Source organism: Perca flavescens, chromosome 16, assembly GCF_004354835.1.
Source record: "Perca flavescens isolate YP-PL-M2 chromosome 16, PFLA_1.0, whole genome shotgun sequence".
NCBI classification, from domain to species: Eukaryota; Metazoa; Chordata; class Actinopteri; order Perciformes; family Percidae; genus Perca; species Perca flavescens.
The window spans coordinates 15,136,585-15,154,180 of NC_041346.1; the positions used below are offsets into that span (position 1 = coordinate 15,136,585).

The 17,596-nt window shown below is 40.7% G+C and overlaps 1 protein-coding gene across 1 annotated transcript in view; it reads left to right on the forward strand.

Moving 5' to 3' along the window:
* Nucleotides 1-17,596, forward strand: part of LOC114571110 (breakpoint cluster region protein) — an 83,453-nt gene that overhangs the window by 49,746 nt on the left and 16,111 nt on the right. Inside the window, exons 3-9 of the mRNA XM_028601916.1 lie at nt 1,064-1,168; nt 2,110-2,295; nt 7,795-7,902; nt 9,739-9,799; nt 9,915-9,967; nt 10,532-10,672; nt 17,394-17,515. Coding sequence (XP_028457717.1) covers nt 1,064-1,168; nt 2,110-2,295; nt 7,795-7,902; nt 9,739-9,799; nt 9,915-9,967; nt 10,532-10,672; nt 17,394-17,515 — 776 coding nt within the window. The remainder of the gene's footprint in view (nt 1-1,063; nt 1,169-2,109; nt 2,296-7,794; nt 7,903-9,738; nt 9,800-9,914; nt 9,968-10,531; nt 10,673-17,393; nt 17,516-17,596) is intronic.

The window sequence follows — 17,596 nt, forward strand, 5'->3', positions numbered from 1 at the left end:
ATTTTTTGTAATAAATTGTTGAAATATTTTTTTAAACAAAATGCCAAACAATGTAGAGATTTGCAGCTTATTTTAATTTTATGTATCCTAATATCAGCTTTGGCATTTCTCATGGCCATTTCTGCGCAGAACAAAGACTGTCGATTTTGTCTCACAGAAGGGATCTAGTCGCTGCCAGTTTGGACAGGATGAACATTTGCTGCAACCAATAACTGTTTCAGTGGACTCGGGCTGAATCTGCATTGTCTTGCTCTCCCTCTCCATCTCTTCTTCTCCTCTTCTTATTTTAGTCATTATCTCTCACACTTCCTCCCCGTTTCCTTTTTTTTCTTCCTCCTCATAGCCCAAGGAGTCAGATGTTTCCACGTCCCAACCTGAGCTCACCGTGTGTGTTTGTGTTTGTGTGTGTTTGTGCATGTGCGTGTGTGTGTGTGTGTGTGTGTGTGTGTGTGTGTGTGTGTGTGTGTGCGTGTGTGCACGTGTGTGCATGTGTGTGCGTGTGCGTGCATGCGTGGATGTGTGCGCTCTCGGCACTTGCGCATTCTCTTACAGACACATATTTATACGCCAGCCCTGCTCCCATGGGAGACCCTGCCTGTTTGAGTTATTTCAGAGTTTGTGGTTAAACAAGACAGCCCGAGGAATCTGTCTGTCTCTCTGTTTTCTTTCATGTCCGTACTCCTCAGTGAGCTTTGACTGGGCTGAAGGGGATGTGGAGGCAACCGGGGAGGATTTTCTCGAAGCAATTGTTGCTGTTTGATTTTCTAGGCTGTGACACTCACAAACCGCAAACCTGCAAAGCTCAGCTAAGAACTAGAAACCCTTCAATTGCAAACAAGTGATATTAGAAGTCCTTTTAGCAGCTGGTGTAAGGAATAATATGATGCTTTGAATGTCCGCCATGCCTCAGACACAAAAGTATCCAGTGTGAAAACGGTTAAGAAAACAAGATAAGTAAGTTAAAAATAAAAGGCACGTACATGATTGGATCATTTGTTGTGCATATTATTGTATTGCTGGGTATTCTTAACTCTATTATTATATGTCTGTGTGTTTGCTACAGAATGAATGTGACCTGGAAAAAGGTTTGGAGATGAGGAAGTGGGTCCTGTCTGGGATCTTGGCCACTGAGGAAACATACCTCAGTCACCTGGAGGCACTGCTGCTGGTGAGAACACACACACACACACACACACACACACACACACACACACACACACACACACACACACACACACAGTAGAATGCTATTAGCATTGGCCGATTGATGAGGCAAAGTGGGTATTAAGTATGGAATTATTTATTGAGAGACTTATCACATTTCATTTTTGTTTAGTGCCGTTAGATGAATCAGCAAAATTTGAACATGGATACAGTTAAGAATAGCCAAATAAATAGATAAAAACACAAAACCATATTGCAAACTTAAAAAAAGCATGAAATTAAAATATTATAGGTTTGGGTGATATGAAAGTATATAAAACATAGTGGTACATTTACTGTAGTGGCTAAAGAGTCAGATAAGTTTGTGAAGACCGAAACAATGCTAGAAGAAGAATGAATATTTGACTTACATCCATCATGTGGCCAGAAATATGACTGATATTGTTGCTGTGTCTGCTGGAAGTAGAATAGAGTCATAAAGGCAACTAACTAATGCAGTAATGTCTGAAGTGCTTACGGTGCTTTTATACCAAGGGCTGGGTCTCGTTCACAAATATTCAATACCGGTTTCTAAACAATACTTTTTTCGATACCAATTTTATAAACAAAAATAAATTACAACATTACTACACAAATCAAAAAAATATATTTTTCAGCTCCTACTACGTGAGCCTCATCTCTGTGTTCCTGCCTGCCTCTGCGACATGTAACGTTAGACAGCCAATCACCAGCATTATTAGATCTTGGTAGAAGCATGCTGCATGCTTATTGGCTCATGAGATGAGATTGACTCCTTAGGTATTGAAATTGGGACTTGAATGATTGAATTGAATGCATTTTTCGATACTCAATACTTGAGAGGCAATTCGGTTGGTACCAAAAAAGTATTGAATTTGGTACCCAGCCCTATTTATACCTGTTATCTCCACTGTTTGTTCCTCTCAGCCTATGAAGCCTCTGAAGGCCGCAGCTACAACGTCGCAGCCTGTGCTTACCGTGGCCCAGATAGAAACGATCTTCTTCAAAGTGCCTGAGCTCTATGAGATCCACAGGGAGTTCTATGACGGACTTCTGCCCCGCGTCCATCAGTGGAGCCACCACCAGAGAGTCGGGGACCTCTTCCAGAAACTGGTGAGGAAAAAGAAAGAGATTAGTTCAGGGGTTGGGGCATTTGGGGTTGCAGTTTGTGTGTCGGTACCCATGATGGCAGATGTTACTGCCTGACTTTACTCCTAATCAAAGTGACAACATTGGGCACCCAGAAAAGTTGACCGAACTAGAGAAGACACCTAAAGCAAAACCCCTGTGCTAGAGTGACATTATTCACAGTAATGTTGTGTCTAGAATTGGGAGGCTTTGAGAAGCAGAATCTGTTAGCATGATTCAATAAACCAATAAGAGAAATCTGATTTTAGTACTGACGCTCTTCTTTATCATTTTAAATTTAGACAAATTGAATCTGAATCATCCTTTTCTTCCTATTTCCTCCTTAACAGCCGCTCACTCGCAGTCTCTCTTCCCTCCAGTAGTTTCTGCCAAGGCTATCAGGGCCAAATGTACACTGGGTCTATTTAATCATTTTCACAATGGGTCAATTAACCCACAATGAATCATTTGTTAATTCCCTCCGAAATACTGCTCCTCTCCCTGGCTCTCTTTCTCTGTCTCTCCCCCTCTCCAACTCACTTACGCTTGAACACACACGTGCATGCACGCACGCACACACACACACAGAGGGAGGTGCAGGCATGTTTCACAAAGCCGCCTTTCTGCCTCAGGCAGCTGAGGCCATCACTGCACTGTGTGCTTTGTGTCTCGAGGAAGCTGCTATAAATAGGAGCAACACACACACACGCACACACACGCACACACATTTAATAACTAATCTCAAGAGGCTCCTCTTCTCTCTTAGCTCAGAAATTAGGATTTCATTTGTATCTTTTATCGTCATGGAGGCTTTTGCCATTTTTATCTAATCTATTCTTTAAAAGCTTGTTTATATATTTTATCCTTCCTAAAAACTGCTTCTTGACTTCACAAGAGCCTTTCCATCCAACAAAACTGCCTCACAAAGATGTGATGTCATGGTTCTAATGTGGGTAAAACAAAGATATTGAAAGTGATTGTAGACTGTTTCTAAACAGACATGCACACGCTCACACAGTTTCTGACCCATTCCCTCCCTCTCTCCAGACAGTAGTTACAAAAATGAAAAGAATGAAAAATCTCAAATGACAGCCGTTCCGTTAGGAGTTGGAGAGGGAGGGAGGAAGAGAATAGATGAGAGTAGAGGAGGTGATACAGGCAAGGATTGGGGGGAGGGAGGGTTGAGAGGATGAGAGTCGAGTAGGCAAGTAGATATGGGCTTCTGCAACTACTCTGATAGAGCTGTTTCACAATGACTCTGAAATCTGCGAGAGGAGCAGACAGGCTTAGGAATCATAAAACATCAGAACAAGGAAGGCGAGAGACAGGGAGAAAAGAGGAAGAGGCAAAGCGTCACTGACAGGTAATGAGCATGAGTGTCAGAGAGAAGTGTTTGAAGGCTGAAAATAGGGCTAAATCACACTTCTTCTCTTCCTAGACACACACTTTATACACAGTGACAAAGTGGAGGTTTTGCACCATGAAGACAGACAGGCAAACTGATAAACTGGCTTTGAATGTTGATCTTCGGAGATGGAGGACCAAAGGTTGGCTTCACACAGCCAACCTACAAATTGTTCTTTGCTCAGAAGATTTTTTTTTTTAGTGAAGCCATTTTTCTTAGGTGGCAACTGTGATTTAGTAAGATTATTCAATATGTCAGAGAATAGGCGACATCTGCTTGTCTGTCATTCATCCAAAGATGAATACTTATATCATTAAAGAAAGTAGTCGTTGGACAGAAGGATTGCTATGATTTGTTTGAGTTTGGGACGATTTATTTGAGTGATTGACAACTGCAATTCACTGAAACCTTCTTGATTTCCCCCTCGGCTATTCCTTGGTTTTGTATATAATCGCAACCAAATCAGGTTTTGGATAAATCTTGGACCATAGACCAATATACCATACATATGTGGAATCATGTTAGATTTTGGATCTACAACACTTGGTTGAGGTTGCTTCTCACAAGGTTTAAGGTTTGAGGTGCGGTGAGTCCACACAGCTGATAGGTCTTGTTTTCCAGCAGTAAGCTCCAGCACATCTACATCTCAGTCACTTCTTTTTCAGGTTTTCTTTGGGTCACTGCATTTTACAATTAAAATACAGTAGTTTTAGCAATGCTAGCAGCATGGCTCCAGAGATGGCCGTGTCGGTCTCTCAGTTGGTCCACCACTTTCTCCAGACTGAAAAATATCATCTTCTAGATTGCCATGAAAGGTTATACGTACAGACATTCATGGTCTCCAGAGGACAAAGCCTACCGAATTTTGACATTAACACTAAATTTTAATGACTTTGATTATTCTGACCATGAGGTTTGTGTGAAATGTCTCAACAACTATGAGATGGATTGATGATGATACCCATCAGACTCAGCTGTACTTTGTGTTTAGTGCTAATTAGCAAATGTTAGCATACTTACACGCTAAACTTAGATAGTGAACAGGGTATACCTGCTAAACATTAGCATGTTGGTATTGGCATCGTTTGCATGTCAGCATGCTGATGTTAGCATTGAGCTCAAAGCAGCACTCACAGATCTGGCAGCATAGCTGTAGACTCCTGCTCTACAGGCAAATGAAGGGTGTCATCTGTTCTAATTCTGTCTATTCATATCAGTATATTATCGTAGAGTAAACAGTGCTTTTTTCCCTGTGTTAAGAAAATATCTCAGTCTCCTAAAACTCCCTTACAAACCAAGTACTGTAGCTAAAGCCAGCCTTCTCGTATAATGGCCAAAGTCTGTCATAAGGCTGTTTTCTTAATATTGTTTTCCGCTATGGATTACACACTCACTCTCACACAGGACAAATCCCGAACTGAGAAATCCAAACACCCAAGCAGTTTCTTTCATCACCCAAAGCCATTTTCCACTATGATACTGTAGCTGTAGCCGCACATTCGGTAAGCCTTCACGGTGTTGTGTGCGGCTCGGTGGATGTGGCTGGCAGACATTCGAGCTCTCTGTTCTCTCCACAGTGAAACTGTCACGCTCTGAATGGCCTCTGCGGTAGTGCAGATTGTGTGGCCCGGGGCAGGACACAGGATTGCAGGATTGTGAAAATTGCTTTTCTCCTCGCCTTCCTCAACTTTACTTCTTCCTAGTGTGCAGATGTATGGGCAAAACACTGTAGATTCATTTTTTTACTTCTGCCATTCATCATTGAGTATTTGAAAAACACACGTTAGGAATGTTATTTGTTAACAAAAGAGGTACTCATTTCCATTGGGTGTTTATTGTGTTTTTTCACACTGGCTCTTGGCGATTTCTGGACTTTTTTAAGATCTACCAAACACTACAATACACGTATTGTCAGCCAGCGATAACATAACAACTGTAAACAATGTTTAGAAAACTGACTTCACATTCCTCCCAGAATTGAATCTCACACCTCCCCATGACAGCAAAGATCAGGGCATGTGAGAAGGGTTAGGGGTTGTGCCTAAAAATAGGATGTTAGGGGATGAATGGGGTCAGTTTGAGAAAAGAATAGTTATTGGCTTATAGATGTGTAGTAGTCATTTATTTGTCTAGTCTAATCTAATTACAAAGTGCTATACACAAGGCAACAAATTAAAAATCAACAATACAAGCACTGACTCAGCCAGACTTATTTCCTGCCGTGGGTTGTTCCGGGGCCTCAGGGCCCTGACTGTAAAGTCTCTGAGCCGCCTAGTTTTAAAGGTTCATTCTGGTTTTTGTGCAACTTGGGCCTACCATCGGATAGGACAGGACAGGTCAGTTAGAAAACGAAGATACAAACTGGTAATTGTATACATTGATCATAGTGTTTCAGATTAGACCCACGCTTACTTACCCGTACTTACCGCAGTTGTGCATGAAGAGTGTACCTGTGCAATGTTATTATCAACTTTTGGGTGGGCTCACTATTGGTTCGATCTCCAAATAAAGTGGTTTAGATAATTTGGCTAAACCGGAGTCTGATCATTTGACCGCTCGTTTATGAGTACAATGCTGCTATAACAGATAGAAATCATGGCTAGATCTACAAAAGTAGGACCCACGTTGTAATAAACCTGGATTACCCTTAAAGCCTGTTCTCTGGAAAGGACAAAAGACATCTGCCCAAATCACTGAAGCTCCACATAGGCTCATATGGGGCTAAAAGGTCTGAAATATAGCAATACGATAATTCATGAAGAGCTTTAAAGGTAATAATTTATGTGTGTGTGTGTGTGTGTGTGTGGGTGTGTGTGTGTGTGTGTGTGAGTGTGAGAGAGTGTGTGTGTGTGTGTGGGTGTGCATGTGGGTGGTTGTGTGGTTCTCGACATTACACACATAGCCCATCTCCACTGTACTGTCTCCTCCTCTGGCTTTTGTTCAGGAGAATTGATTGTCCCTTTGTTCGCCTTCGAGAGGGATTGCAGCACTGGCAGGCAGCGTTTGGTGGAGTTTTATTCAGCCATCCAGCTTCCTAAATGTGCTTTCATAGCCTCCGTTAGACCAATCATTAATTACTCATCCCGCCACAGTGCAGGTCTCGCCGGTTGCTACGGAAACGGGCCCGGCTGCGAAGGTGCACCGTGGTTACATGCTGTTGTTGTGACCGTGATCTGTGTCTTTCCTTTGCTGGCTGTTTCGTTTGATTGTCTGTAAGTCATATGCAGTTTCTCTGATGCAGATGACTGGACTAAAGCTCAGATATTACATTTTAACGATTATACATCCCACTACTGCTGTGTCTGTTTATTTTAATTACACTGAGAAGGTCAAGGTGTACATTATAGTGTCTATTGTAATGATCTTTCCATTTGTGATGTCCAATATTTCACAATTATACCTATTTCTTAAAATGTAGGCTTTATAATAACCGTTCAGTCAAAGGTATTTGTACTGACTGGCCATAAAGAGCATGCTACATCATGCTGCTGTGCCTCCATTTGTCTGGCTGTCCAATGTCTCTTGTGTTTCTCTAATGCATTTTCTTCTTTCTATTTATTTCAAAAAGTTTGGTCTTATGTTTAGAGCAGCAGCAAGGTTGCAGTTTGTATGACGTTTAAGAATGAAGTGCTGGAAATTAAGAAAAGGAAGAGGACTATTGATCCTATCCTCCCTCCTCCATACTCCCTGCTCCATCCTCCATTATCCCTCCTCCATCCTCCCTCCTCCATCTTTGTTTACAGCTCCTCCATCCATCCTCTATCCTCCGCCCTCCATCCTCCCTCCTTCATCCTCGCTCATAGCTCCTCCATCCTCGCTCATAGCTCCTCCATTCTCCCTTCTACTTCCTCCATCCTCCCACCTCTGTCTTTACAATGAACTGTTCTGTCTGAGAGCACAGGGAATGCTGTCCACTAGCTATTTATTTCTCCTATATAGAAGCTCATTAGAGTTTACTGTCACTGTATTATTATATTTTTTTGGGATTAAAGGACGGATTGCAGGCTCTTCGCAAATCACATTTACTGACCAACATTTCAATATGTCAACCTCCTCTGTTTCTCTTCTCTCTCCATCAGGCCAGCCAGCTTGGAGTCTACCGAGCATTTGTGGATAACTACGAACTGGCTGTGGAGACAGCAGAGAAGTGTTGCCAGGCTAACACACAGTTTGCTGAAATCTCCGAGGTAAGAAGCAGAGAGGAAAGAATGGATAACAACACCAACTAAGGGGTTGAAATACCTGTTTTTATTAAAAGTGATAATCCAGATGTGGAGAAAGGAATTGGAAACAGTTACTGGTTTAGCTCCTACAGTACCTCAAAGCTGTTGCAGGAGTTGAGGCTGTGATCTCTCAGTTATGGGGTCATTTAACCACCGTGTAAAATCATTCAGTCAGACACTTAACCCCCTACATACCAGCAACTTATCCAATTGAGTTTCACAAGTTTTTGATGTGTGGAGCAATGCTCTATCTAATTTAGATATGGACAACACACAAGTACATGTTCTGTTGAACATTTATCACAGGTGTGATTTTCACCAACATTACACGTTATTCTTTGTTGGAGTTCCATAATTCCTGCCTATACTATACGATATCCTGTTTCTGCACACTTTTTTTGTTTCTGTGCAACTTTTTTTTCTCCTTTTGATTTTGATTTGTTATGGTGAGTAACTGTATACTAATTTATTTTTTTAAACATGCCCAATCTGCTGCCGCTGCACCTGGACAGTTTGTAAGAGAAAGGCAGCGTCACATGGTCACACAAAGATGACAAAGAAGATAACTGACTTGCAGCAGAGTGTTAAATGATGTGGTATTAGGAAAAGGAACAGTTTCTGAGAGGTGTTCTATAGAAAGGGTCTATTTTGCAGCTGCTTAACAGTTTTGTCCCTGATTCAGTGTACTTGCAAAACGCTCTCCCATTATTCACCCACGCAGCTTTTAACATTTCCCTACATTTAAATTTGCATGTACTGCTGAATATTTCTTTACAAATGCAGCCAGAGGCAATTTTGTGTGTGTGTGTGTGTGTGTGTGTGTGTGTGTGTGTGTGTGTGTGTGTGTGTGTGTGTGTGTGTGTGTGTGTGTGTGTGTGTTTGTTCAGTTACACGTGTGTACATCAGTTAAATTGGGAACAATGCAGAGGAAGGTTGCTTGGTTTCATTCTCATCGCTGACCAGGAAAATCCGAGCTCAGTATCACCTATACACAGACCATAGATGAGCCTTGACAACATAATGAATTTGTACATCTTATCTTTTCCCCAAACACAAGTTTCCAACAGCTTCAAGGGCTCAGAACAGTTTCTATCATAGACAAACTAGATTTGAAAACACTTATTTTTATGCCTCCAATCTAGTTTTGGAGGCTGATGTAAGAAAATTGACGGTGGTTTTAAACTAGTAATCTACATTTCCAGCAGTGTTACATTCAACCAATCTAACGAGGGTGGGAATTGTGAAAATGTATTACAGCTCTCTTCATACATTTTGGGGTTTGTCCAGCAGCTATAAGAATGGGTTCAGATGCAGCCTTTAAAAAAAATGTTTCATTACTATAAATCTTACTCGTTGTGGGAGGCTTATTTGAACTACAGTATGTTGTATATTAAAACGGAGCAAATGTACACCTCTGGCTACGTCTTTGAGCTCTTTTTTCTACATTTTTTTCCTACATTTTTTCAAGCAGTTTCTGGTACACCATCAATCTTCGTCTGTGTTTTATGAGCTCTACCAGTTAGCGTTGAGGCTGGTGTCTACATGCAGGATGGGGAATTCATCATCGGTGGTTGTTAATGGCCTAAGTAATGATGCATGACTCTGAGCCATCTAAGCAAGATGGTGGGGGGAAAAGCTGCTGAGAATGGCATAATTAATCTGGAAGCACATGACCTCAGTGCTTGAGCAAGGATAATAACCTCACTATTTTTTGCATATGGCTGAACCATACTAAAATGGTTTTTTAAGTTCTTTTTAAAAGAGGTTTCCTCTTTGAACCTGCCTTTTGTCTCCAAACAGAACCTGAAGGTGAGGAGCCCCAAGGATTCTAAGGACCAGACGGCCAAGAACTCTCTAGAAGGTCAGTTACATATCACATCATGCTAGTGTTTACTTAATTCTATCTATTAAAATATATACATACATTAAAATATGTACATATAGCATATCATTCAGTCTGGTTTCTCTCCGTACAGCATTGCTATATAAACCAGTGGACAGAGTGACTCGCAGCACATTGGTACTTCATGTGAGTACGACTGAGCACTAAGGCAGCAACACATCTTAATAATGTCACATCACAAATTGTTATGTTTTAGTAATTGCACATGTTGCTCACAAGTTAACCCTTATAAGCATGGCATAGGTGATCAAAACCCAACCGGCCAGCAATTGTTTTTTATTTCATGTATTTCTTACAAATCTGCTTTGTCACCATTTTCTCCATCAGTACCAAACCCAAGTCTCTATAAAGAAATATTTACAATTGCAATGCTGAATAGTATTAGAAATGATAGTTAAGTTATAGATAAAGACTGTCTTTAAACTTAATTTGACAATTTACTGTTAGGATTCAGGGCTTAGTTTATTGCCTCTATGAAAAAGTAATAACCTATGTGCAAGTTTTGCACAAGAGGGTGGCTGCACTGTGTATGCATTAATATGCTAAAAAGGAAAAGAAAGAGAATTAAGGAGAGGAAGAATGACCAATAATAATATGAATTGTTCATACATATGTACATTCATGTACATATGTAGTTTTTTTTTAACCTGGTTTAAAGTTAATATTTCTCCATCTACCGCTGTACTCCAGGACTTGCTCAAACACACGCCCACCAGCCACCCGGACCACCCGCTTCTGCAGGACGCCTTGCGGATCTCCCAGAACTTCCTCTCCAGCATCAATGAGGAGACGACGCCCCGACGGCAGTCTATGACTGTTAAGAAGGGAGAGGTGAGATTTACATAACATTTGATGAGTTGAGATGAGCCCCAATCTGTAGCCCAGTTTTATACCTTATTGTCATGCTCTTCTTCAAACAGCTGATAGGCATGGATTGTTGTGGGTTACAATATCTATATATATATGTTGTGTTGTGGCTTGAAATGTTTTTGTTTTAATGTATCTCTGACAACATGACTATGAACGGCAGCAAATAACAATACATCAAATTCTAATTCATACAGACTGTCCCTTAATAACTTTTGACTTATTATTTTAACTAAAATAAGACTCAAAGGTGATACAAAAATCTATATCCTCCACTGTTCTACAGACAGCGGATAGTAAAGATAATAGTATTTTTTCCAGTTTAACTCTTTCCAGCTCTGGTGTTAAGCATGATGATGTCATAACCCCGCCTTCTAAATGACCATGAAGTCGCTGCCAAATGAGTGCACAGGAGCCGCCAATCTGCAGCCTAAAGCAGAGCCCGTGCCCTAATATGGTCATACCAGGGTTGCCTAGTTGAGGGTGATTCTCTGTTTGCTCTGTCTCTCTCCTGTGGCTTCCCTTCCCTCCATCTCCCCTAACGCAAAAACACACACACACACACACACACACGCACTCAAAACCTACCCCCCACTGTCTCTGTCATCCCCGGAGATGACTTGACGCACATGAATGGACACCTCTTGATTGATAGCTTGCGTGACACTGCCGTACATAATGCTTTGTAATGAGCCACCGGTCTGCTCTGACTGTCAGATTCCAAGTTAATTATTCATAAATGGAGAAGGCTGTGCCGGCTCCTCCCTCTGCTCACAGGGGGGTCATTACCACACCCTTTACACACACATACACACACACACACACACACACACACACACACACTTTCCTACTCTCTGTTCAATTCACTCGCATTCTATCTCTTGTTTGCCTTTGAACATGCACACTCACCCGGACACACACACTTCCCCCTCCTATCCCTGCAGGCCCCAGTTCCATCCAAGTCTGTCCAGACCTCCACACCGGTCATCAAATATTTATTATGGCTACATGAAAGCAGCACATGGAAATCAATGGGGCTCATTATATCATACCTTAGAGTATATAATATGCCTGAGGTTTTTGTCTACATGTCATCGTCTGAGCTGCGACATATAACTCACTTCAAAAGATTGTCGTTGGGGCGACCTCTATTGCTCACCCAGTAGAGTGTGCGCCCCATGTAGGCTGAGTCCTTGGGCCCGGGTTCGAGTCCGACCAGTGGCCCTTTGCTGCATGTCACCCCCTCTCTCTCCCCTTTCCTGTCTTCAAGCGCTCATGTCAATAAAACCATAAAAGCCCCCAAAAAATAACCTTAAAAAAAGATTGTCTTTACCTGGAAAGTTGGGAAGCTGATGTTGCATTTAATAAGAAGGACGATGCTTAAACTAAGCATCAGCCAAAAATAAAAAATGTAATCACTTCTAGTAGAGATGTGTTTGTAATGCTGTTTTAATATATCTAATTACATTAAATGATCATGTAATTTGAGTTACCAAGTCAGCACACCCCTCACCCTCCTAAATGGTCGCTTTGCTGAAGCTGAATCTGTTCTCTGACCTCTCCACAATGTCTGTGCACATTTACATTGTTACAGTGTTAAAACTGTACTTTTCTGTGCCTTTTGATGTCCAAAGGGGAAGTCGGGCCTTTGAAAGCGCTGATGATTTAACTTGGTAAAGGAGTTGCCCTCATTATTTTTTTATTTGTGTGATGTCAACACAAATTTGATGTGTGCATGATTTGTGTAGGCAAAATTAAATGTATTAAATGTATACAGTAGCTTTTAGTGGCTGACTGTGATACTGGGCTCACACATTTTACAGAACTAATGAGTTGTAACTTTTTTTTCTATTTTTGTTAATTTAAGTGTCTCTGTAGTAGCTGTTCAAACAATCAGAAATGTCAAAGGAACACTGAGTCTACAAACATTCGTCTCAGAGTCCTTTCTCAGAGTTAAGTGACGATTTAAGGGTGTGGGAAACCCTTTTGTTGATTTATGATCTGAAATTTAGTCAATTCAAGGAGTGCTGAAGTGTCACTTTTTTTTTTACACTCCATGTGTACACAGTAATGATAACCTGTGGTTTGTTCAGTGGAGGCATGCAGGATCAGAGCAGCACAAGTGGCCCCCAGAGGCCCTGGCCCAGCCAGATGAGGGGAGGGGACAAACACAATTAATTAAAATGCAAATGATGGCGCTGCCTAAATCTAAATTCACCTCCTCGTTTTGCTTTGTTTGCCTGTGGGAAAGATGTGCTCCTGATGCGCGCGTGCGTGCGTGCGTGTGTGTGTGTGTTTTTTTTTTCGAGTAGAAATGCAAACCACTTTCATCTGTCTGTCGGTCTGTCTTTCACTCTATCATAACTGGTCACCATATACACAAATTGTTTTACACATATACAACAACAAAACACACAAGAGCAGAGAAGTGCCAAGAAGCCCCTCTGAGCGTGTGTTCTAAAAATAAACACGGATCTTTTGTAAATTTATGCCATTACTCGTGCACACGCTCTCAGCTCCTCTAGAAGATGGTCAATATTTAATCTGTGTTCTGCCTCACGTCTCTCCTTCCTCGTTGGTGCTGCTGATGTCAGGTCAGCAGCACCAACGCTATTATGCTATTATGAGAAATACTGTAGATAAAGTCACATTTCTCCTACTGGCTGTTCGATATTGTGAAAATGTCATCTGATGCGCTGAGACAGCTGGTTTGTTAAGGATGTTTTTCACCCCAGTAGCAGAGCAAAGCAGCAGCGTAAACACATTTTTTTTATTCATCAGATTACTGATGAACTGGAATATGTGTCTGCATTCAAAGATAAAACAATAAACCTTGATTAAATGAGAAAAAAAGTATCTGCAGGCATTTAGCGAGTGTGTAAGCCCCTTCATTCAGTGCTAAAATAATAAAACTCACTAGAACAGCATTATTTAGGATGTTATTTTTACGTGTTTTTTCTGTTTGGTTTCTGATTCAAAAACTAATATTCATAATCATTTAATTCTGATTTGATGGAGTCAAAACCTTTGTTAAGGTTTTTGTTTTGACAGATTTAATTAGGCAGGTTAAACAGCTGCTTTTGTGTCAACGTATTTTACTGGCTAGTCTTGCTTTATCCCGATTCCCATTCACTCCCACACAGTTAGAAGCCTGTAAATGCCTAATCTATCTGTTATCCCTCCCTTTATTTCATCACTTCATTATGAGATCAATGGAGAAGAGGATTGTTATTGAAGCTTGATCGGCTGCGTAGTTTTTCAGTGGGTCATTTGAAGTCCAGTTCATCTACCTGTAAGTGAAGACAAATCTAATGTGCAACAATTCTGCTGACCCTTCATTTTTAATCTGCATGAGTCAGCGTTTATAGTTTCGCAGTTAGGGTACTTTTTGTATAGTAATCCAACCTAATCTAATCTTGTACTTTTCTGTAGGATAATTAGGGAACAGCATGCTTAGTTCGCTGTCTTCTCTAATTACCATCTACAGTATAGAAAAAGTCCACACTCCTTTTGGAAGGAGTAAAAACATAGCTGAACTGGCCTCTGTTGGTCTAAAGGCATACACCCAACATCATAGCTATGTGGTCAGGTGTGGTCTGTCATAATTGTGACCACAGCCATCTGCGATGTAGAGTGGTACCATAGTGCCACGCTACATCACTGCTGCACAGGGTGTGGAAAAAATCATGTTGCCACCACTAGCTGGCTGGGCAAACAAGATTAATAAACTGGGCACAGTTACTCTTTGAAAAAAAAAAAAAAAAAAAAAAAAAAAAGTTGGAGGAGGAAAATACAGACAAAAGAAAGATCATACAAATATAAAAATAGATAGAAGTATAAAACACAAAACTGTACAACAACAGTCTAATGTAGTGTAGTAGTCCAAATCTGGTATAGAGGATATAGCCTCCTGTCTTTTCTTTTATACTGAAGCCACCATGAGGTTGACATTTTTGGGGTTCTAGTGAAATGTCTCAGCCATTAAAATGTAAGGAATCCTAATGACGTTGGTGTTTTCTTGACTTTCCATCTAGCAGCACCAGCTGGTCAAAGTTTTCACTTATCCAGTGAAACATTTACTGCACCAGTATATATATATATATATATATATATATATATATATATATATATATATATATATATATATATATATATATATATATATATATATATATATATATATATATATATATATATATATGTATATATATATATATGCTGAATGTAATTGGCAATGGATTAAATGCCCTTTAAACCACAAATCCAGGATCATACTACAGCCGCCAATTGGCTCAGACTGATGCAGTGGTACTTTTAATATAGTACATGTAGCCTCACGGTATAGCTTCAGTTTTCCTCCTTCCTTCAGTTTGTTGTTGTATTTGAGTAATGTGCCAAAACTAAGCAGAGCAGTCTGACCAAGTCTTATTCTAACTACTGTATAGTAGGCAACTTGTCCTAAAAATAGACCGACATGACAGAATGCAGATTGATGGAAGTAAGGCAAGATGGAGCCTTGTTTTATCTTCTAGTTAGAAAATATCCTCAGGGGGATTACATTACATGTAGAACACGTCATAGATGTACTGTTCTTGTGGCATCAAAGTCCCAAAACCCAAATATTGAGCCTGAAAGATGAACATTACAGTTAATACTTACCAGGGACTCATTACAAAGAGCAATTTCATCATATCTCAAGTCTGTGTTACAACATAAACTGGATCATGAGATGAGTTGTTGTGTGCGTTGGTCTGACAGGTGTAGGATGCCAGTTGCCATTAGAGAAATATGCCATATAGACAGAAGGCAACTCATCTGGAAGTTCTCTATCACAGGTCGTCATCATTGCAGACTTCATTATCTAGTTTGGATCCTTATTTTGGGGATTAAAACAGGATTGTAATCTGCTGCAGGATCTTCATGTGTGCTTGCAAGTGCATGTACATGAATGCCTCAACAACAGATTACTGCAGTGGAGCTGCACTGGGTATGAGTACAGTAAGAAACTGCAGCATGCTACTATGTATTCCAATTGGGAGCTACTCTGTCTCTCTCATTTTTTCTTTCCACTTTATCCTTCTCTCCATTCTCTTTCAGCCATTTACTTCCCTTTTGCTGTACTCTCAGGCTCTCTCTGTCTTGCTCACCGGCTGTTCACTCTGTCCGTCATGCACAAGCGTTAACACATCATGATCCTCCTCTTTGCAAGCAGATGTCCAGTCAGGTTTTTTTGTAAGCATATAAACCTTTCCTACACAAGCAATCAGCTCCACTTCACTTCTGTTCTGGCGGTGACAGTAGCTGTGTGGTCATGATGGAGGGGGGGGAGAAGGAAGGGGAAAGGAGGGCACAAAGATGAAGATAGGGATGTGATTGGTTCTGAACAAGTGTGATGTCACTCTGCATGGCCTTGCTGCCGTGAGCATTGTAATGTTGGCTTGGCTGGGTGCTGGTGTGGCCCCTGGAACAACATGGAAGCGAGAAGGAAGAAAAACAGATTTTGTTTTAGCAGATTGGTGGACACCACTACTTTTTTGATTTGCTTGGTTTGTAGGGCAGCAGTAAATGGACTGTAAAACTCATTTTTTTCCACATATTGATAATGTTATAGCCCATTAGCTGTCCTCTTGTCAGTGTTTCTTATTAAAACAAGAAACCTGCAGCTCAAATGTTGTCAGCAAGCAACTCTTTAATGTTTTGACTCTGAATTAAATACATTGTTATCTATGATGGCTTTGCAAGTGTTTGTTCTCAAACAAAATAGCAGGTAATTACCTCAAATAAATAGGTACAATCAAGCTAAATATTGAAGGCAAAGTGGGTGAAATCAGCTTGAAACTTTTAGAATAATCAAAATTAATCAGACACACAAATATGGTTTGTGCAATTAAAAGAATGAAAGCAAAAGCAAAATTGCAAGGTCCCTTCCCTGTTAGATATAACTGCTCTGTTTGCCTGCTGAGTTAAAATACAAAATTTCATTTTATTTCTCTGTTTTTCTTTCAAAGTGAACCTCTCCTGCCTAACCGCTTTTTATACCCCGCACCACAAGTAAAACCAAGGTTATGCACATGTGAAGGTGGATCATTTACTACTGAGTTGTGGTTTGGCATTTCTCTGCTCCCCGTTATTGTTCTAAGTCCATTCTTGTAAATGTGTTTTCTTATTTGGAAAATGACATCACTGCCCCCTTTTGGCAAATGACAGTATTACACATCTCATTACATAGTCTGACATCAGTGATTCCCAGTCTGCCATTAACTCATTCATTCCTCTATATCCTGGAAAATTTATGATTATGCCAGAATATGACAAAAGCATTTAGCAGGTGATTTGTTTAATGCATGCAATTTAATGCAAGACCCTCCACGCCTTTTGGGTAATAATGTGGTTAATATTCAATGAACATAAGTAGGTTGCACGTGAGCTTTGTCACTGATGATTGAGTAAAGCGGACATTTTTGATGATAAGGAGTCTCCCTGGCTTCCTCGTCACCTCCATTCCGTTCTTTGCCTTGTCTCCTCCATGTTTCTTGCTGGTAAAACAGCAACGGTAAGGTGGGAAGAGAGGAGAAGGCATTAATCTCTGGGATGCATCCAAATACAAAGGCTCTGCAAACTAACTGTTTCCTGTCCACAAGTTGTAACAGTTACTGACCCACCACTGGTGTTGTTGTTGCCATAGAGCCGTCAGCTTCTGAGGGACAGTTTCATGGTGGAGTTGGTGGAGGGAGCCAGGAAGCTGCGGCATGTCTTCCTTTTCACTGATCTGCTGCTCTGCGCCAAACTGAAGAAACAGATCGGAGGGTAAGAAATCTGACTGTTTTTTTGTTTTTTTTTTACCTTATCCTCACCAGTAACCACAAAGTGACCGCCCCAGTGAAATAC